General features: G+C 43.5%; 1 protein-coding gene and 1 pseudogene across 2 annotated transcripts in view; both read right to left on the bottom strand.

Annotated features, from left to right (window-relative positions):
- The window catches only part of MTHFD1 (methylenetetrahydrofolate dehydrogenase, cyclohydrolase and formyltetrahydrofolate synthetase 1), a 62,121-nt gene that overhangs the window by 4,187 nt on the left and 35,759 nt on the right, over positions 1 to 22,175 (bottom strand). For both annotated transcript variants that reach the window (XM_043472265.1, XM_043472266.1), the window contains 14 exons: positions 20,916 to 20,962; positions 20,192 to 20,299; positions 19,985 to 20,059; positions 15,191 to 15,293; positions 13,259 to 13,335; positions 12,504 to 12,644; positions 10,974 to 11,042; positions 10,611 to 10,722; positions 10,378 to 10,517; positions 7,858 to 7,899; positions 5,154 to 5,254; positions 4,108 to 4,285; positions 1,677 to 1,784; positions 980 to 1,132 (listed from right to left, as the gene is read on the bottom strand). In XM_043472265.1, coding sequence (XP_043328200.1) covers positions 980 to 1,132; positions 1,677 to 1,784; positions 4,108 to 4,285; positions 5,154 to 5,254; positions 7,858 to 7,899; positions 10,378 to 10,517; positions 10,611 to 10,722; positions 10,974 to 11,042; positions 12,504 to 12,644; positions 13,259 to 13,335; positions 15,191 to 15,293; positions 19,985 to 20,059; positions 20,192 to 20,299; positions 20,916 to 20,962 — 1,454 coding nt within the window. The remainder of the gene's footprint in view (positions 1 to 979; positions 1,133 to 1,676; positions 1,785 to 4,107; positions 4,286 to 5,153; positions 5,255 to 7,857; positions 7,900 to 10,377; positions 10,518 to 10,610; positions 10,723 to 10,973; positions 11,043 to 12,503; positions 12,645 to 13,258; positions 13,336 to 15,190; positions 15,294 to 19,984; positions 20,060 to 20,191; positions 20,300 to 20,915; positions 20,963 to 22,175) is intronic.
- Positions 16,880 to 18,854, bottom strand: LOC122443748 (annotated as a pseudogene).

Below are 22,175 nucleotides of genomic sequence, written 5' to 3'. Positions count from 1 at the left end.
GAATGCATTTGAATCAGTTCTAATAAGGTGGATGAACCTAGAACCCATTATACAGAGTGAAGTCAGTCAGAAAGAGAAAGATAAATACCGTATTCTAACACACATGTATGGAATCTAGAAAAATGGTACCGAAGAATTTATTTACAGGGCAGCAATGGAGAAACAGACATAGAGAACAGACTTACGGACGTGGGGAGAGGGGAGGAGAGGGTGAGATGTGAGGAAAGAGTAACATGGAAACTCACATTACCATATGTAAAATAGATAGCCAATGGGAATTTGCTGTGTGGCTCAGAAAATTCAAACAGGGGCTCTGTAACAACCAAGAGGGGTGGGATGGGGCAGGAGATGAGAGGGAGGTTCAAAAGGGAGGGGATATATGTATACCTATGGCTGATTCATGCTGAGGTTTGACAGAAAACAGAAATTCTGTAAAGCAATTATCCTTCAATAAAAAAATAAATTAATTAGAAAAAGAAAAAAAAAAGCATAAATAAACCAGCTTATCTTTCTTATCTACAGGCGTCATTTACACTTTAAGGGGCAAATTGTTTACTCAAGCATGGTTAATTCTCTGAATTTCAGGCATAAGCTCCAGGCCTGTTGATAAAACCCAGGAAGTGCAGAGCCTCAAATAGGCTATTGGCAGGACTAAGTCTGTAAAAGGTGCCCAATAAAAGTCAGCCGTGATTACGTACAACAGTACTGTACACAGCCTATGAATTAGGCCCATGCGGGATTCAGACAAGGTCACACTGCCACTGGGAAACAATTATTATTCAGTACAAGCAGTCATGGCATCATCCTTGAACTGAGACCAAGATGGTCCACAGCAAGACAATTTATCGTAATGGGTCCGACTCCAGCTTTCTCCTTAGCAATGAACTCTGCTAATTAGGCATTTGTGTAATGTTTGCAGTAATCGATTCAAGAAGCACTGATGAACAAATGGTCCTCTCTGCTTGCAGCACTCACTCACCGTTCCCACCAGAGGGTACAGAAAGCCGGCCCCGACGCTGGCGCGGATGTCGCGAATGGGCAGGATGAAGCCAGTGGGCACGCCTTTTAGCTCCGGGTTGTGAGACAAGGACAAGTGTGTCTTGGCCATGCAGATGGGCAGATTCCCAAAGCCCTGGGGAAAGACGGGAACAGAAGTGGGAGAAGTGAAAGGCTGGCAATGCAACGAAGAACATCTGGGCACTGTGCTTCTGCAATTTACTTGAAACACCCAACTCCCTTTATGTCCATGTCTACATCACCGCTCTCCTCCAGCTTAGTCATTATAAAATTTAAAAAAAAAAAAAAAAGTCCTTGTTGGGTGAAGGAGTGGAGCCCTCACAACTATATCCCACAAGTGAATATTTCACTTTCATTTATATAACTGATTAAAATGATAGTCTGGAGCAGATGTGAAGATAACGACTCAAGGCAAGCTCTCAGTGCTTTAGTAAGACATTTCATATTTCCTCATGATTTTTCCACACTCACATACCACCTCTGGGAAGATAAAGAACTTGGGACTGGACCACCTAATCCATGCTCAGTATTTAAGAGGGGAGACGGCTGCCACCCAGAGGAGGACAGCAGTGCCTTGGCGGGGCTAGGAGAACGCGGGCATTCTGCCTCCGAGACTTGGTGTGTAAAGAGCTGAAAGAACACGCCAACCACACACCTACCTGCTTGGTGTAGACTTCCGCTTTGTGCTGGGCTTCGGGGAGCAATTCAATGTCGTCAGCTCCATATATCTTCTGCGCAATAATCCTGATTTTGTCCTCAACTGGGAGCTAACAGAGAGAGAGGGGAGACCATGACTAGACACCCGTGAGGACGTGAACCTTTACTTACAGTGGTATTCCAGGTCAGAGTCCCCAAAATGGCCACAGGTGTTTATACATATACAAGGATGGGCAGATAGTTTGAGGTTTATTGGATTAGAAACATTTTTTTACTATAAGGTCCCAGATTTTATAAGCAGAAAATGTCCTACAGGTGTCAAGTTACTGTATGTTTGTGTGTGCATGTGTAAGATTTTACTAGGCACATCGTAAACAATACTGCTGACTACTCAAGAGTAACTATTTCTTCATAAATAAAAATAATGCTCTAATACCGACGATCAGTCTCCCATCAAAGCAGACTTGGGATACTGTTTATGAAGTAAGACAACCGATACTCATTCACAGAACCCCCAGCATGTACAGATGCTACCTTTAATACAAATGACTGTCAACTGCTATTACTTTGGAAATAGTTATAAAAACAAAATCATCCACATATTTAAACAACAATCTAATGACTTATATGATCAACATACAACAAGGATGGTGGGAAAGGATCTGTTTTTCATGGCCCTTGTGCAGCGGACAGAGGCCAGCAGTCCAACCAGTGACCTCCAGGTCTAACAAGGAAGCCCAGGGCTGCTTCCTCCAGGGCAAAACCTTCAGAAGTGGTGTCTGGCCTCTGAAATATTTTTGCAGCCCAGCTCAAAGCACTAAAATTCAAGAGCAAACAGCACAAGGAGAAACTGCCCAAACGAAATGGGAAAGACAGCTACTCTCACAGGTAACCTGGGTAAGCAAATCACTTAAATGAGGCAGTATGTGACTCCATGCCCCCTAGCAACTAAGGCTAACATTGGGCAAGTTTTGCTTTCTGAAAAGAATAATTACCTACAAAAACAAGTATTTCCTTTTGAACTAAATCTGTGATCATTTACGAGGGGGCTTTGCATAATGGACATGAATAAAGTGAAGCTATTCAATTGCAGCTTTACAAAGATCCAATAGAGATTACTTTCATATGCGTCTTATAACTGGAGCTCTATAAATGCCAAGGCACATTCAGAACTTCTGATGCAAAAGTACTTTCGTTGAGGAGTGATTTAAGACCAACAGAAGCTGAATAAGACAAAATGCGACAGCTTCCCGTCTGTCAGATAAGAGTTCCAAGTAGAAACAGGTTATGAAGTCCTCATTATCCCACTTCTTCCAGGCCTCCTTCTCATCTCCAAGGACTGGGGTTCCTCACTCAGGCACTGTGGATGCGGGCTTAGAGAGGGTATCTATAAATGCTCTGTATTTGTGTGCAAATTTCTGTTTATGGCATTTCCCCAGAAGACGGTTGGTTGAGCAGGTTTTCAAACCAGTCTATAAAACTAAAGCTCAACAGGAAAATGTCCATGTCAATAGAATGTTAATTAACTGTAATTAAGATATAAGCAGATTAGATCTTCGAGGGGCAAAGAAAACAAGAGACTGTTAAAATTCATGAGTAATAGGGCTTGCTTCCTTCTACCTTTTTATGGCTATTTTTGAAAGTCTATCATTATCTTCTAAAAACCAGGCCAAAAAGCGGCCTAGATAACACAAGCAGAACTGGCTGCAACGTCCATGCCATGTTCCTAACGAAGTTGGCAGTTGTTGCTGTGGGCAGACTGCTTAATGTCTAATCACCTTCTGATGTAAACGGACAGAGAACTGACAGCAAAGTACAACCCTATAATAAGAACAACCATTTTGTGAACTAACTTTATTGTACCCCAGAATAAGCAGTGCTTCTGCCTACGCCAGACGTATCATAATTTACTCAGTGACAGAAAGGACGCGGAAGCCTGCCAGGGAGCTCTGGTTTCGTGCCTGAGTGCTTCTCTGAACCCGAGGCAGCCCCGTACCAGGAAGTGTGTGCAGAACCACACTGTTTTCCCCGATGCTGGGAAGCAGTCAGACGACACTTCTGAGCTTGACGTAGCCCAGTGCCAGTTTGCAGTAACATGGCTGGTGCCCTGGTTTAAAGGCTGTGGTTCTCCAGGTAAGCCTTTCTCCTGCCAAAAAAGGGGCTGTACTGTGAGCCTTTTCAAAAGTTAGGACGTGAGCCAACCTCCTGGGGTGTTCTTGTCTGGATGCCCTCCTCGGTCAGAAAGCAGCAATGTACGTTGTTAAGAAAGCTGTCTGGAATTGGCAGTCCAGGCTGTGGTCGTGTAACTCACCTCCATGAGACTCAAACCCACAGGTTGAAGCTGCTAAACATGGGCTCTAAACAGAAACCTCGTTGCGCTTTTTTGGTTTTCTTTTTTGGTTTTCTTTTTTTTGCATACAGCAGTTAACCCACCTTGAGGTCGTAGAGGAGCTGGAAGCTGCTGGGGGCCGCAGCTGCCCTCTGGACAGCCTCAGCCAGCGCCAGGGCACCCTTGCCCCCTTCTGCCCAGTGAGTGCACTTCACGGCGTCAAAAGCGCCATGTTCTTTGGCAAGGCGGCTGACGAGGTCCAGCTCAGCCTCCGTATCTGTCCTGTAAAGGCAGAACTTCATGTTAAAGCACTGAGGATGGGGGAGAGGACAGAATTTGTCGTGTTTTTGCCATAATAATCCATGTGCATTACCCACTGATAAATGGACACTAACAGTAACACTGCTTGGGTTCGAACCCTGATGCCACGATTTACCAGCTGGATGACTTGCAATGTCTTGGTGTCCATGTGGGTAGAATGGGCATAACCACTGCATTTCACTGGGACATCATAAGAGGCTTAGATGGCAGTACTTAGAACATTCCAGGCACGTCATAAGGAATCAATTAACACCAGCCTCTCAAAATTTTTGTTTCCTATTTTGCTGTGGCTAGACCATCAGAACAAGGTCAAAACCAGCATCAGAATAACTAAACAACCCATGCAAGTTCTCTTACAGGAACATTTCCAGGTCACTATGCTTAGCACACTGTCAAGACACTATCCCACCAGACCTGGAGAAATAATGGAACTGTAGGCCTATGACCTTATCTTAGCACAAAAGGCCTTTAGAGACTGGAAAGAACATTTAAGTTCTGGCCTGTGTGTTACCCACTTCACCTGGTGAGGATGGGCACCCACAGGAGCCAAATCTGACTCCACACCCTCAGCGGGGAGGGTGACAAGTCCCCTGTGACATACGCAGGCGCTCGCCAACGGCTCCCAAAGCAAACGCTTGATAACTGACAGCAGCTGAAGAAAAGAACACAGCTAAGAGCTGGGCTGCACATCCGCTCCAGGAGATGTCTGCTGGCCATTTGCCACAGTCTCCTTCTTTTTTTTTTTATTTTTTAATTGAAGGATAATTGCTTTGCAGAATTTTGTTGTTTTCTGTCAAATCCTGCCTCAACTCTTACACCCCATACTTACTTGAAGGCGTTCACGGCCACTACCACTGGAACGCCAAACATCCTGGCATTTTCAATTTGTTTCTTCAAGTTACTGAAGCCTTTTTCAACCAGCTCCAGGTCCTGCAGAAGCAACAGAGGAAGGTCTGGAAGCTTAGAGAGCAGAACTTAAAACAGCTGCAGGTTCTTCTTAAAAGAGAAACTGTCTCCTTGAGCCAGCAGCCACTTGCCGTCAGGACGAGCCGACATCGTGCAGGGGCGGTGATGCGTTCCCCGGGCCGTGCCGAGTGACCTGCGACCCTGCAGCGAGCTGTGCTCATGGCCTGGCTGCCCTGGAAGCTGAGATCTGCCTGTGCATCTGCCTCACCACGCCATATCTTAAGAGCTTATTTGCTGTTTGAAGGGACTCAGACGCCCTTAAATAAACTATATTTACAACCCGTTTTATAATAGATTGTATGTACTTCTGCGGCACAGTGGTGCAGACTGACTGTTCAGGGTGGCACAGACCTGCCATCAGAAGACAGGGCCTAGCACACAGTGCACAAAAAAGTCAGTGTCAGTCACTCAGTTGTGTCCGGCCTCTTGCGACCCCATGGACTACAGCCCCCCAGGGTCCTCTGTCCAAGGGATTTCTTAGGCAAGAATACTGGAGTGGGTTGCCATTTTCTCCTCCAGGGGATCTTCCCAACCCAGGGGTCGAACCTGGGTCTCCCATACTGCAGGCAGATTCTTTTTTTTTTCAATTATTTTTATTAGTTGGAGGCTAATTACTTCACAACAATGTATGCAGGCAGATTCTTTACCGTCTGAGCCACCAGGGAAGCCCTGTGTATGGCATTTGTCAGAAAATGTGGAGTCATCAGTAAGGCTTCAAAAGGTTTAAATGAACTCAACCATAATAAACCTTGTATCAGAAATAAGATAAATATAATCTTTAAGAACCAAATACTATGAAATTAAGAGAAAAGTAATTAAGGAAACATTTTAAAATATGCTTCCTGGAGCACTGCTTGCAGCATGAGAAGACTGCAAACAACACAAACCTCCTCCAACAGGGGACTGAATCAGTGAATTAGGATATGCACACTCAATAAATATGTATCATGCACATGTCATGAAAAGTGAGATAATCTGTATTAGCACAGAACCTCTCAAAGATGTACTAAAACTGTGAAACTATGAGGAGCTTAATTAATGCTATTTTTGGATAAATACAAAAATACATGTGCATATGCATGAAATTTTAAATGTTGAGAGATATACACTAGACTGGGGACTCATATCATATATATTATAATCTTAATTTTAATTTTTTTTACAAAATGTATATTATTATATAAGCTTAAAATACATTTAAGTATTTTAACAATGAAAGTATCATGGTCTCATATACAAATATGTACCCAAGATCATGGGTAAAGCCCAGCAGTAGTAGTGCTTGGTTTATGGACTCCATAAAACCATGAGAGAAAGGTAAGATACAAGCACAAAACAACTGAGATCATTATAAACATGATTTATGTTTTTTTTTCCCTTTAATCATTGAAAACTGAGATTAAAATTTAGTTGACATTCTAAAAAGCATAGCTAATTCCTTACCTCTAGTCACATGAAAACCAATTAATATGTAAGACTGATTGAAAACAGTTTTAAATAAGGCAAATTTCTTAAATGAAGACACCAGCTGGGCCAGTGAGGGGCAGTCACTCTAATTAGACACAGGAAAGGCTGCGGGGTGGCAGGAGGGCCAGAACTGTGAATTCCCCTCCCACGCGTGAATCACACAAATGACCATAAAAGGCAAATCATAACTCAGAAGACAGGCAGGCTGAAGGCACCAGCAATGCTTTGCTAGCTGCTTTTGAATTACTTCATTTGGGGGCTGAAAAGTGACCCTGTACTGCCTGAAAATTTAAAAGCCTCCAAAAAAGGCAGAGAACTTGAATCAACGGTGATAGCCGCTGACCTTACCATCTCATATGGTGCCCTCATCTCTCTCAAGACCACCCCAAACTGGCGCCAGAGATGCTTCTTGATGGTAAATGATAGGAACATGAGAAGCTTTACGCTCATAATTCTGTGAGCTCCTGCTTACTGCTATAAACCATATCAGTTTATGAAAACCTTGCCTAGAAAAATAACCAGGGTGCTGACCCTATCTTGGCCCTTGACTATGAATTTAAATCTGCAGAGAAAAAAGCATTTCAGAAAATCTCTCTACTTGACTCTGATTTGAATGGTATTTGTGAATCAAGTGGCCAATGCAGGGAAGACAAGGAAACCTCCATGAGATTAGTGCATGGTTTCTTATTTCTTTGTAGTGAGGGGTATCCTACCAATCATAGCATCCCTCTTTAGCAGCATCCCAGGCCTCTATGCTCTGAATGCCAGTAGCGCTCCCCACCTCCAGTTGTAACAATCAAAAATAAATGTCTCCAGACATTCCCAAATATCCTAGGATGGGGGGAAATGCTTCTGGTTGAGAATCAACCACTGGTCTAGGAGAGTGGTTTTACTGATATCCTATGTGGGCAACTGTTTTATGAGGCATTTCTTCCCTGTTTCATTTAGTACAGTTGTTCAGCACACTATGGGCCCCTTGCTCCCAGGAACAGCCCGGGGTCATATGACAGCCCATTCATTTCCAGAAATGCCAGGCTGAGAAATGCTGATTCAGAATGTGGTGCATCCTAGGGCAAGCAATGAGAAGTGACTGAAGTTACCTCCTCTATGTAGGCCTTGGGAAGCGGAAGTCCAGCAGTAACCTGGAAGATAAAGAAGCAAAGTCAGAGGCATTTTTACTTACAGTAAGATTTTAGCTTCTAACGGTGCTTTGCCATCTGTTCAAAGCCAGAAGCTGCATCCTTGGGGCAGGGGGCTGGGGGGTGGGGTGGAGGACATACAGCAGTAGAAAGCTATTTCCTGCCTTAAGGATTTAGAGCAAATGACCAAAACTATGGCACAGAACAAAAGTCACTGCTTTGATCAGGGTCGGAGACCCTCGTGAACTGAATTAGAGAGAGGAGAAGGGACGAATCTATGAAGGCGGGCGGGGGAAGCGATGTGTTCCCCTGTGAGTGAAGCACACAGCAGCGGGGGTGGAAATAGAGCTGAGTATAGAGAAAAAGGCAGCTGTCAGCCCTGCAAGAGCCACCCTGAGACGTCCGCTGTGGAGTCTGAGACGCGCCCGGCAATGTATTCATCAGCTGGTCCACCAAGCCAGCCCACACCTTGTGGAGCTGAACTGGGTGCGTGGGAGCTGAACTGGGGCGTGTGAGCAGCACAAACAAGAGGGAAACAACACCCAAGGATTTTCTTCCTCTGTGGTTACAGAGGTACCTGGTGGGACCCACTGTATTCACAGGGAAGTGCGTGAGGGTGAAGGCGCTGATTCCAGGGACCCCACTGGGCAATGGACTAAGAAACCTGTTCCAGTGTTCTGCTGCCTTTCCTCAGACACCATGGTGCACTCCAGCTCTAAAAGGGGCCTCAGAGAGGCGGGGCAGGAAACCGAAACCTGAGCCCACGCTCCGGGCCTCACACGGCTCCAGGAGGTACAGGAGCCGTGGGCCAGGCTCCCGACAGAGCTGTGGGCAAAGCTCTTCTCTCAGGGCTACCTGGTGACACGCCCACATGATTCCTCAGATCATGAGGTCAGGAGGAAAAGAGGCGCAATGGCGTGAGGATGAGTGAGGGGATGGAAGAGGAGGAACGCTGGTTATGAGGAGGAAGAGAAAGGGAGTCCGTCCTGCAGCCCAGCAGAAAGGGGTATCCTGGGTTAGGAGGGCCACAGGACGAGGAGGACCCGAGAGGTGTGCTGGGCTGCGACGGCGGTAGTTCTCCCCCTAATGGGGACCTAAACCTTTCCTGGGGTCCAAGAGGTCAGGACTACTTCCATAACCCTAAGATATTATGGCTCTTTTCACTCTCATTCCCTCAGGAAGTCTACAATGGATTTGCCCATAGATTATGTGACATGTGACATCACAACAGATCAAATGCTGAAGATGAGAATCCAGCAGTCTTTGATTAAACCGGATACTGAAGAGATTTAAAAAAAGTACAATGTCCAAATGTTTTGGAAAATATAGTCACTTTTCACTTAAAAAAAAAAAGGTATTTATGTTAGCATTTAATTATGTTAATATTTATGCTAAAATTTCATTCCTAATGTGGTAAATGTCAATAGACACAACTCACCTAAACAAAAGCTCTTTTAGGCCTTTAATAACTTTGTGTCAGGAAGATCTGAGGCCAACATTCTTGAGAACTGGTCTATCAGGAAAAGCCCTGATCACTATACTAAGAAACAGTGATTTTCTTCCGCAGATGAGGGAGGTCTTACTGCTCAAGCTACAAGACCAGCTCCCAGAGGATAGGAATTTAATATTTCATCAACTAATTCCTGAAAAAGAGAACCATATCTTCACATGTATGCGCTGAAGAAAAGGTTATAATAGTGAAAGTGTTAGTCATTCAGTCATGTCTGACTCTGCGACCCCACAGACTGGAGCCCACCAGGCTCCTCTGTCCATGGGATTCTCCAAGCAAGAATACTGGAGTGGACTGCCGTTCCCTTCTCCAGGGGTTCTTCCTGATCCAGGGATCAAACTGGGTCTCCTGTATTGCAGGTGGATTCTTTACCGTCTGAGCCAACTGGGAAGCCCGATAAAAGAGCAAAAAGTACAATTTCTAAGCAGTGTGAATAGAGGAAAACACAGTTTCAGGATAGAGCTGAAGGAAAACCATGCTCGCCTATTTTCCCCATCACCGGAGGCAGTCCCAGCATACCTGCCCTTCTCCTCCTCCTCTCCCCAGCCCAGGCTGTTATCAGTCCTGCCTGGCTCACTGACCTCTATCTCAGCTAAATAGTTTGGTTGGCTGGCTGCCAGCGGCACCATTAGTGGGAATGGGACTCAGATGTAAAAAGAACAGTCTGAACATACAGGAGTTTTTCGGTAATTACAGCCAAGCACATGTCCTTGGAGGGGTTGGGATGTTATCAAGTGTTTTCCTCAGAAAGGCAGACCATGAGGCCAACCTCGGCCCTCCCCAAGAGCTGGGACTACCTCTGAGTGATGAGATGGCCAGCACAAGAGCCATCTGGACGTGCCCTGCTCTTGGTACCCTAATAATCATAGCGGTAAGAGCAGCTTAATGAAGAAACAGGCAGGAGTCATCAGCTTCCCTTTAGCCGTCAGAACATGTCTGAGCATCAGGCCCTTCTGATCCCCGATTCTCACCGTGGGGCCACCTCCGTGCATTTTCAGAGCCCTGACAGTGGCGACAAGTGCCACCACATGTGGGCGGAGACCAGAATACCGGCATTTGATGTTAAAGAACTTCTCCATTCCAATGTCTGCTCCGAATCCTGCTTCAGTCACTGTAAGGACAAAAGCAACTGTAAAAATGCTACCCCAACTCCCTTGATGCTGAAAGAAAAATGGTCTATCACTGCTTTTGCAAAAGTACTTGCCTACAAATCCTTCGGGACCAACAAGCTTGAGTGCAATCCTGTCTGCGATGATGGAGGAATTCCCGTGTGCAATGTTGGCAAACGGCCCAGCGTGAACAAATACTGGAGTGCCCTGTGGAAATCAAGACATCGTGAGCGACGCTGCCAACCCTGCTTCAAAAGGGACCATTCGGTCAAGGGGAACCAAAATTAGTTGGCATCCAAAAGAAAAAGGGCAAGTATGAAGCCCCCTCTTTTATATTTCAGTGAAGTCCCAGTCCTATGAGAAGAATGGGAATAAAGAGATGATCAGGGAGAGAAGTGTCTCCTAGGGACACTGTGCTTTCCAACCAGTTCCAGGACGGCAGGAGTCACTCTGCTCACCTCTAATGTCTGCATGAGATTGGGCTTGATGGCGTCCTTCATAAGAACTGTCAATGCTCCACTCACTCCCTACAAAACAAAGGCATGAACGGTTGATTCCCACCAGCAAAAAAACCTACCTTTTGAAGCCAAAATTCAACATTCTTAGGTCTTCCATTTTTGGCCATCTTGGACTAATGATTATTTTTACCTAAACTAGACCAGCCATTCATGTACTTATAAGCTACCAATTACCTTAAAAGGAGAATAGAGAATGAAAATGACATTCATATGTAAATTCTGGAAAAATATGTAATCCTGGAAACAAGGATCTCAGTGAAGCTCTGGTTACTGATCCATGTGGGGAATCCATTTTAGACAGCATGAAAACGCTAGTTCCTAGAATACTGAAGTATAGGCAACTCTGGTGTCTGGACCGAAATGGCTGTAAACCAAATTTAACATGTGTGTCTTGTACCATGCAGCTTCTTCTGTGGCTCAGCAGTAAAAAAAAAAAAATCTACCTGCAATGCTGGAGCTGCAGGAGACATGGGTTTGATCCCTGGGTTGGGAAGGTACCCTGGAGAAGGGTATGGTAAGCTACTCCAGTATTCTTGCCTGAAGAATCCCATGGACAGAGGAGTGTGATGGGCTATAGGCCATAGGGCTGCAAAGAGTTGGACTAAAGTGACTTAGCATGCATGCGTGTCCTGTACCTTAAACTGAAAATTTACCCAGGAGTTCAACATCAATTCTCATATATCAGGACCCTCTTTTAAGCCATCCAACCATGGATGGACAAACTGGTATCAATGTAAGATAAAGCTATAGATTTCAATTTCCATGAGTTTCTAGGTTTCTGGTTTGGGGTAAAAATATAAAGCAATTTTTGTTCTTACAAACAGAAACTGTGAAAACAAAAAATTAGTATTTCCCCCCTTTTTGAATTCATCTGACATACCACTAATTGTAGGCCAACCATTTTGGTGTGTGTCAACACAAATAGGCTTTTTAAAAATTAATCTACAGATTATCTCATTTCAAACTTCGTTTTACCATGTAGACAGTTCAGAAATAATCCTGACGTGGACAGCTAGCCAAGTAGGATCATCAGAAGTCCAGGTTGAGCTCTTTCCAATATGGTCATCAGTGTGGCTATGGGGCCAATGAGCCTCATGATGAGAGGTCTCTGTGCAAGGAGGCCTGTTGTGGGGAGGGGCCGGGGTGGGACTCTAAGCTTATCTCTAAGGGACTTAGACTTGGGACTCGATGCTCTCTGAAACTGAAGTCAGACATCCTCTCTTGCAAATAGTCACAGGTTGAATATAAATGCTCAAACCACCTGAAAACTGTGGTCTGGAGCATACTGCCTGTCACTCTCTGTGGAAGTGTTTTTTTTTTTTTATAAATTTCATATTTATTTACTAAGTAAAAAGACCATATAACTTCATTAGTTAATTGCAGTATCTTAACTACACCATAGTTTGTGTTATTGGTAGCTGCTGAGAGAGGCTGGGAATACAGACACAGAGGAATCACCCTGGGACCCACCAGATCCTCAGTACTGATGGGTTCCCCTTTCTTGCTGGACGCCACCACCATTTTGCCCAGTCTGTCTCTCATGTCTTCTAGAGAACTGGTAAGAGCCAGGACAGCCATGATTTCACTGGCCACGGAGATATCAAACTGGGCCTGTTGGCAGGGAAAAGACACAACAGGGAAAACTGTGTTAAACCCAGAAGCGTGGATTCTCTTTACATCCTAGGCTTAAACAAATAACTTAAAAGGACAGAATAAAAGAACAGCACACGAAGAACTTAATGAAAATAAATAATCCCCTAAGAGCAAAAAAGTTTGTAATTAAATATTCCAAGACTTTGAATAGGCAGTTTTTAGAAATAAAAGTCCTAGAAGGACCAACAATCCCTCTGGAGGCAGCTTGTGCTTATGTGATTATGGTTTCCCTAATATACAGGGAGAGACATGGAAGCTCTCACACCAAAGAGACGTACTGCAAGACGGCCACAAAAAAGAAGCAACTTTAATCAATTTGTGTGCAAGGATATTCACTAGGGGCTCTGCACCTCTAGGAGAAAATGCTGGGGGAAAATATACAGGTGACACACAGGATTTACTGCAAAAGCTGTCAAGAGCGCTCAATGCCACACACCTACTCGCTCCCACTTTAAAAGGAAGAAGGCGGAACAACACCCGGCAGAATCAATCGATCGGGAAAGGACGGAGGAGGAGAAAAGCAGCAAGGATCCGGTCCCCATGAACTAATCTACTTAGAAAGGAACAGTTACCGTCCGTGAGTGCCCCTTCTCCGTTGGAGACTGTCCGATTGTGATCTTCCTCAGGAATCTATCATTGGTATCCAGCACTACAGGAGAAAGGGAAGATGCAGAAGAAAGATACAGTAGACACAGCAGAAAGGAAAAAGGACTATAGAGTTAAAGGAACTTGCAGAATTTTAAAGCAACAAATCTAATTTAATGACCATCTGGTTTCAAATCTTATGGTAAAGCTAGAATATGGGTTCAAGTTTAGAAATGATGGTCACATACGGTTAATGTGCAGGAGTCAAAGACAGGATTGTAGAGTGGCTTTGTTTATGCTTTTTAGAGAATTCAAACAATTATTAATAACTAGAAATCTGAAATTTGTTTCAAAGCATATTCCGAATTCCACAGAAATCAGAGCAGGTCACTGTTTCAAAAGGCCAAGGTTTGTGCTGTTCCATGGGATGACTCACTGATTTTACACAACCCTGAGAACCACAAGGGCCAAAAACACAGGGCACGGGCAAGGCCTTTTGAAGCAGGCTGGGTGATAGACCTGCTCTTTCCTTAGTGTGTAGATGAAATAGTTTCCATTCTGATGACACATTGATCCAACTGCATACCCTTGGAAAACATGGCTTAGATCAACCTACTACCTACTCTTAATCCCACCTCCTAGGTCTAACTCTGGTGAACATTTTAATGTATTCCCAATTTTGTTTTTTGTACGACATGCCAAAAATAGCAACAAAATACAAATTGAACAACAGTGGCAAACCAGTTCATACTTTTAGGGTGGGCCAAAGAGGAGAGGCATTTTTAAGGTACTTGATAACATGCTAAATTTTTCCCCATAATACCATATTTAAATACTAAAAGCAGTGTCATGTACAGCACTTGGAGATACACACACAACCCCATTTTGACAGTGAAGGATGTAATGAGTTCCTTTTTTTTTTTTTAAATAGTGTCAAGTTCCTTGTATCTTATTTCTGTGTATAAAACAGCCAACAGGTATGATCTACTTTTTCCCTTGTCTGCTTCTACCTTCTCAGAAAGCATGAAATTACATATAAAGCAAAGGAAAAGTGGAGGAGATACCAAATTTTCAAACTGAATCTTTATTCCTCACAAAGTACCATACCATAGGGTTAAAGTTACTGAAACAAAGGAAGATAAATACCAGTGTAGTTTTAGATGTTAAAAGAGTTACCTTAAAAATGCCATTAGCTAGCACAGTTATTGAGCCAATGACAATCACAAGAACAGTCAATAAATTACTTGTTAGCTGCATTCTGTGCACCTGGATAAAAAATCCCTTCTCAGCAGTGACAGAGTTTGGATGGAGGCACTGCTGGTACAAAATAAAAAACTAAGCCATGCTGGCTGACATAAAGAAAGGCAACACACGGCAGGGAAACCAGGCATCTCACTCACCAACTTGCTAAATGTTTAGACCTTCAAGGCTACTTACTTTGTTAAAAGACAGTTTAACAAAATGAGGTAAAAATCAGTAGGCAAGCTCCAGAGCTACAAGAAAAATCACGTCACTTATGCCAGACAAGAATTCTAAGAATAAAGGGCAACATGATTCAAGAAGTGATTAAACATTACTTCTCTACTTCATGACACCAAAACTTGCTGCATAAAATGAAACTTGCAAAATGTTACTTCTGGTTTATGCATGAACTTCCTTAAAACCATCCTCACACCAATGAACACTGAAAAGCCAGCAAAATGTCCAACTGACCAAACAAAAGGAGGTTTGATTATAGCTAATAAGGAGAGAGACTGGTAGAGGTGGCCAGAAAAAGGAGTAAGTTGCCATCTTGGTTAGCCCTTAACCATGAACACAAGAACACCCAAGCTCTGGACCTCCCATTTTACCACCTTTTAGGAACGGCATGGGGTGTGCAGCATAGCTGAACCAACGGGGCATACGCCCTGCTCTGGTACCTCTTTGCCAAGTTATAGTTTCTGGATCAATGTCCAGTCTTGCAAATCTGTTTATCTCTTCATCTGTCAGTGTGGCAGGGTCAGTCTTTTCAATGCCTAGTCTCTGAAGAGATAAAAAAATTAAAACAAAAATAAGACAAAACAAAGCAAATAAAATTTAAAAAAAATTTTTATCCCTATCTCCAGATAGGGTCCACTCTAAGAAATATAAACCATGTTAAATTCAGAAGGGCAAATTATGATTCCTTTAGCTAAATCTTTATTAATACCACTCACACATGTACCAAGGCATTAGTAACACATTTGTCTCTATTACTGAACACCAGAGGCATTTCCCTAAACCAAAGCCTTATGTAAGCACAGTGACCAAAACATGTCATACTAATTCACCATATGCAAACATATTCAAAGGAAAAGAAGTGCAAAGCTTTTTCAATCAAACAACTGAGAAGCCCAAGTCAAATGCAAAATCAGAAATGGCCAAAACAAGTAACAATCAATAAAAATCAATGGAAATCACTTTTAATGTTTTTTAAAAAAAATAATGTGCTAATCTTTTGAAATATATAAAGGGATAAATAGTCTTTTCAACGCAGAGGAAAAGAAAAGACATCGCTCTAGCACAGTACATGCTTTTGAAGTAGCCCTATTGTTAACTGCCTTCTACTGTTTCAAAAAGCACAAGAAAGCTTTGTCTCTTCCTCCTCATGGAACTTGGAAATTTGTTTATTTACAATGTGTACCGTGGTCACATCCTGAAATGGAAAATTCCTTTAAAACATACTCTCCTTTTCTCATAACTCTTGGTCGAGCTTAGTGGCCCAGCAAGCCCTACTCTTCCCATAGTTTCCTTCCTATGCCAACAGGACTTTGTTTTCAAACTTCAGGTGTGTTTTCAGAGTTGGTGCTCACTGGCTTATCAAACAGCCCCACAAGCCTGGAACATGACATTGTTTGCAGAGGTCAGCAAAACCTTAAGTCACTAAGTTGAGAATCTGCTATTGATAATCCACTCTTATTTATTTATTTGGTTGCACTGGGTCTTAGCTGTAGCATGCGGGATCTTTGATCTTCATTGCAGCATCTTTAGTTGCAGTATGCGAACTCTTGGTTGCAGCATGTGGGATCTAGTTCCCTGACCAGGCAATGAATCCAGGCCCCCTGCATTGGAAGTATGGAGTCTTAGCCACTGGACAACCAGGGAAGTCCTGACAACCCACTCTTGACTAAGCTAGGGGGTTAGACTGAGGTAACAAAGTGCAAGAGAGAAAGTTTGGGAGGAAACAGAGGACCAATGTTCTAGTTCTAACCTGTCAAGGGGTTCTGTGGCCATGGACAAATTCCTCGTTTTCAAAAAAGGATCATTTAAACACTGAGTCCAGCCCATCCCCACACATTGACAGAAAGTTCCACCGACCAAAGGTTAAGATCAGTTGCCTGCTTTTTCCACCATACTTGTAGAACACAATTCTTTGACAAAACAAGGTAGTAGCTGACTTACTTTCTGCACAGTATTTTTTGGGAGTTGTGAAAACAAGAGAAGCTAAGCAATATCAAACTGTGTAAAAGTCACTTTTTCTCCTCTCTAGAGAAAAATGCGTATGTATAAATGGGACAGCATTGTGAAGCAAGTAGGGCAAAATGTAAACAATTACTGCATCTGGGTACAGGGGAGCTTGTGTACTATTCTTTTTTTTTTTTTTTATGTCAAGATCCTTTATTCCTTTTTGTTAAAACCGGTCACAACACTAAGCTTCTGGCCCATCCTGCTGATACACAAGCCACAAACGCTTGCTCAGCAGTTGAAGCCTTTAGTAGCATGTTTGAAAAGTGAATAAAAATCCATATAAAGCAAATATTCAAATAGTTTCCATAGGAACACAGATAAGTGTGACCCCATCTCCCAGTCTTCCACATTGGTGCACCTGTGCCAACCCTACTCACATAGACATCTCAGAACTAGCAGTAATTAAGTTAAATGGTCCCCCCCAAACCCTTGAATCAAGCTAAACTCGCAGTTAACAGCTATAAGAGTGGTATCTACACGTTAATACGCGTGGAAGCGCAGGCTGCCGAGTGCCTCTTCATGCCGCTCTCCTGGGCACAGGACACGGGCAGGGGACCGACGTCTGGCTCCTCCACTCCGGGCGGGAAGTCCTGGGTCCGGATCTGCTGCATCAGTTGCCACGTTGGCCCTGACATCACGTAGTAGATGGTGGGTCTCTGGAATCCATTGAAAGTAGAAGCAGCAGCGACAGTGTAAGCACCCATGTTCTCAAAGAGCATCCAATCGCCCACATGCATCTCGGGCAGGTTACAGAGCTCAACAATGCGGTCCAGGCCGTCACAGGTGGGTCCCCAGATGCTGGATGAATAATACTTCTCGTCTGGTTTGGGTCTCTTCTGCAGAAGAGGCTTCACGTGTGCGTGATCGTAAAGGATGCAGTTGAATGATCCATATACTCCATCGTTCACGTAATACATAAATGTCCGTTCACTTGACTCCTCTTCATCATCAGAGCCCATCTGTTCCTTTAATACAAGTTTTTTGGCAATAATATTAACTGCGAGTGTGAAAGCTGATGCAACATAGTATCTGCCTGGCTCAGCTGATTCTCACTCCAGAGTCTGATGGAAAATACTTGTCCAATGCTGGGTTGATTACACTGATGATCTCTTCAAATTTAAGCTTTACATCCTCGGATCCAGGAAAACCACCACCAATATCAAGCAGATACATGTTGAAACCAACCTCAGCGCCCATGTCAAAGACACAGCGGGCATCAGAGATGGCCTGCACAAAGGTCTCAGGATCAGTACAGCCACTTCCCACGTGGAAGCTGACACCAATGACATCAATATCTAGCTCTTTCGCCCGTTCCAAAAGAAGCCTGCTGGTTTTAAGTGTGGCACCAAATTTGACACTGAGGCGACAGACTGCTTTGGAATCATCAGTGGCGATACGCAAAACCAACTTGGCCTTTGGATGTGCCCTGGCAACTTTCATCAGCTCGACTTCACTATCAAAAGTCATCATCTGGACTCCGTTATTGGCAGCGTACTTAATCTGAGACACTTGTTTACACGGATTTGCATAGATAATCCTCTCTGGGGGCACCCCAAGACTCTGCACCAATTGTATTTCAGTCTTGCTGGCACAGTCAAATCCTGTCCCAATGGCAGCGAGTGTCTTCACTATGGTTCTGCTATCATTGCATTTGACTGCATAAAAGGGGGTGACCCGAGGAAGAGCTTTCAACCATCTCAGATGTTTCTTCAGAATGTCTCCCAGGTCCTCAACATAGAAGGCATCCTTATCATCAGAAGAAGAAACTTCATTAATTTTTTGGTCCAGAATGTCCTTGGCAGTAAAGCCTTCATCCAAGAAATGGCAGTCAAACTCTTCATTACTAAAGCTGTTCATGGTTTCTTGATGTCTTTTTGAGACACAACAAAATAGAAAACTTAAGAGATGGAATTTAAAGGGATTATGCCCACTTTTCACAAAGGCAATTTTCCAGGAATTCCAAGTCCACTGAAGATGTGTGTGCTCTCTGTGCAGCAGTGGAAATGTTTGATAAACACACAATCTGCTGTCCACCTCAGAGCGCAGGGGCGCGGGGGGCCGACCCCATGGAGACAACACGCCACCGCCGAGCGCTGCAGGACCCGCCGGCCGCCCCGCCGCCCCCATCAGCCGCCCGCCGCCTCGCTCCCTCCCGCGGAGGACCGCCAGCCCGAGGTGGCGCCGGAGCGCTGGCAGAGGGGCGGCGGCGGCGGAGGCTGAGGGGGAACTGACCTTGTGTACTATTCTTACAGCATCAAAATATAAGTTGCAAAAAATTAAAAATAAGGTGAGTATAACTACTATTGATAACAAGGAAGCACATACCATTTACTGAATGCTTACATGTGCCAGGCAGTCTGATATTTATATAGGTACAATATTTCTTTCATATGTGAAAGTAACACAGGAATATACTTTCAAATTTTATTTTTAAAATTCCCTTGTGCTACCCGTTTATAGTCACACTGTTCCCTGACCCATAACTGCTGGCACCCACTGACCTATTCTCCATCACTATAGCTTTGTCTTTTGAGAATGTCATATAAAGAAATGCAAGCATATAGTATGCAACCATTTGAGACAGCCTTCTTTCACAAAACATAATGCCCTTGAGATCCATTCAAGTTGCTGTTGATACATTCATTCATTCATTCATTCATGGTACGAATGTACCAGTTTGTTTATCCATTCATTCACTGAAGGCCATCTGGGTCGTTTCTAGATTTTGCAGATTATTAATAGAGTTGCTAAAAAAAAATCCATGTTTTTATATGAATACACATAAAAGTTTGCATTTCTCTTGGGTAAATACCTAGAAGGAGAATTTCTGGGTCATACAGTATAGTGTATGTTTAATAACTATATATTTGCATTAGAGAGTCAAATAAAATACAGAAGTAACAATCTTGCTAAGCTCCCAATGCTGGGATGAGCAGGTATTGAAACTCCAGAAGCTGCCATGCTGGCTTCCTGACTCCTACAACCCATGCCATAAAGGAAGTGTCATTCTTTTTCTCAGCTGAGGGCAGGCTGTCAGATCTCTGCTTTTTTCACTAAAAACTCACAGACGAGAAACAACCTCTGCCACCAATCTCCGCTGTGTATATCATGACCTTATGATTACTATAAGTGAACCTGTCCAAATAGGCTACTCTAAGGAGATTATAATCTCCTTATCAATCACCTAATTTCACATAATAACAAAAAAGAACAATGAAAAGGCTTACCCGCAACCTTCGGACTTGGATATCGGAGAACTTTCTCACTCCATTTACTGATGGCACCAAACGATTAAACAGAGCCTTAAAGAAAAGGAGCACAAGAGTTTTTAAGTGAAAAGAACCCCACTGCCTTGCTACCTGCATTATCAGCACCCACCGGCCCAATATTAAGTCAAACCTTCTGAAAGTGTCTGTGGGGTCTGAGCAGCCTACCTTGTCTGTCTGGGTCTCTTCATGGAACATACGGGCATCAATGGCTGCGGCCACAAGGTTATTAGCTGCAGTGATGGCATGGATGTCACCAGTGAGGTGGAGATTAAACTGCAATAGGGTGGAAGCCACATCAGTCTTAAAACTTCTTTGTACCTTTCCAACAGTCAATCTATCACGACCAAACCTGTCTCTATGGGAAAGCCAATGGAAAACTGATGGCAGCACAGCTAGTGGACAGACACCCAATAGCCCTTGAGAACAAATGACTGTCTGTCCTCAGAAGGAACTGTGACGTTCCCCAAGAGACCTGGCCAATAACCACAAAAGCCACACCACTGGGATCAATAGCGACACCGGATTAGAAAGGACACACTCGTGTTCTTTCAACAGTGAGCAAGGAGCACACTGGAGCCCCATTCCTGTATGCTGCTCCCACTTCTGTGGTTATTACTTTATTCACTGCATGTTGGCTTTCCCCTCTCTCGTGCCACATCTGATCACTTGCTTAACGTTACTTCCACTGAAAGCCAGGCTTTGAAGTCCTTGTCATATCAGAAAAGTAAGCTGTTTAGAAGTTTACAAATTAAGATGTTTTTCTTCTAAGTATTGCTTCTGCTGAGCAAACGAGTTATTTGTCTACTAAGATCTCTGCGAGAGACTTTAATTCCAGGAAGGAAGAACTATAATACAAGATCTGATTCAGCCAAATCCTGGACTGCGTTACCTCTTCCATAGGAATGACCTGAGAGTAGCCACCACCTGCAGCGCCACCTAGAGGACAGGTCAAGGGTGAGGACTCATGTTAAGCATACTTCTTTACAACTTGGAAATCAAATGAAAGCAAATCGGTTTTTGTAACTGCCTCGCGTATTATTTATTTACTTTTTACAAACATTTGGACAGATTTTAACAAGTGCTTCTTAATTTTCTTTACCAAGTATTATTTACTTTTTACAAACATTTGGACAGATCTGAACAAGTGCTTCTTAATTTTCTTTACCGTATTATCTATTTACTTTTTACAATCATTTGGACAGATTTGATCAAGTGCTTCTCAATTTTCTTTACCAAACTGAACCACTCGCTCTTGTTCATGCTGAATAGTCTCTCAACTGAAATGTGACTCTAACTGACAAAACCATGAACACATACATACCTACTCATTATCTTTAAAAACAGGTTCCCCGTGATTCCTAACGTTTGTTAAAAAAAACCCCAGCTGACGGTTACATAAAGACAAACCTGTTCAATTCCCTACCCTCATAACTGCTATTCTGGCATTTTAAAAAAAGGAATATTTAAAATACACACACCAACATAAACACAGAGGCTGCAATTCTTCCTAAATAGGACACATATGGTGGAAAACAGCTTAAGTGCTAGATTTTTGCTGGCCCATTTGGATTACTAACCAAAAGCTAGTCAAACAAGTCCAGGTTATCTGTGAGATAAGTGTCAATTTGAGATAAAAGGTTCTGTGTGTGTGGGTTTTTTGTTTTTGTTTTTTGTAAGGTAAGATCATGCAATAAAAATTGGGCCATTTGTGATGAGAGTAAAGGGAGCATACTGGGTTCAATAAACAGGAAAAGGCTCATTCTGAGCTAAAAGGGAGTTGTTAAACTCAAAAGCAGAACTAAGTCAGCGGACTTATAGCTAAACAACAGGCTGAAGAAGGGCAAAGGTGTACCCATCTCAACATTTAAGTAAGGAGAATATATGATACCCTGCTGCTGCTGCTACTGCTAAGTCGCTTCAGTCGTGTCCGACTCTGTGCGACCCCATAGACGGCAGCCCACCAGGCTCCCCTGTCCCTGGGATTCTCCAGGCAAGAACACTGGAGTGGGTTGCCATTTCCTTCTCCAATGCATGAAAGTGAAAAGTGAAAGTGAAGTCGCTCAGCCGTGTCCGACTCTTAGCGACCCCATGGACTGCAGCCTACCAGGCTCCTCCATCCATGGGATTTTCCAGGCAAGAGTACTGGAGT

This window comes from Cervus canadensis, chromosome 6 (assembly GCF_019320065.1).
Source record: "Cervus canadensis isolate Bull #8, Minnesota chromosome 6, ASM1932006v1, whole genome shotgun sequence".
Lineage (NCBI taxonomy): Eukaryota > Metazoa > Chordata > Mammalia > Artiodactyla > Cervidae > Cervus > Cervus canadensis.
This window is presented reverse-complemented; position numbering and strand designations above follow the sequence as displayed.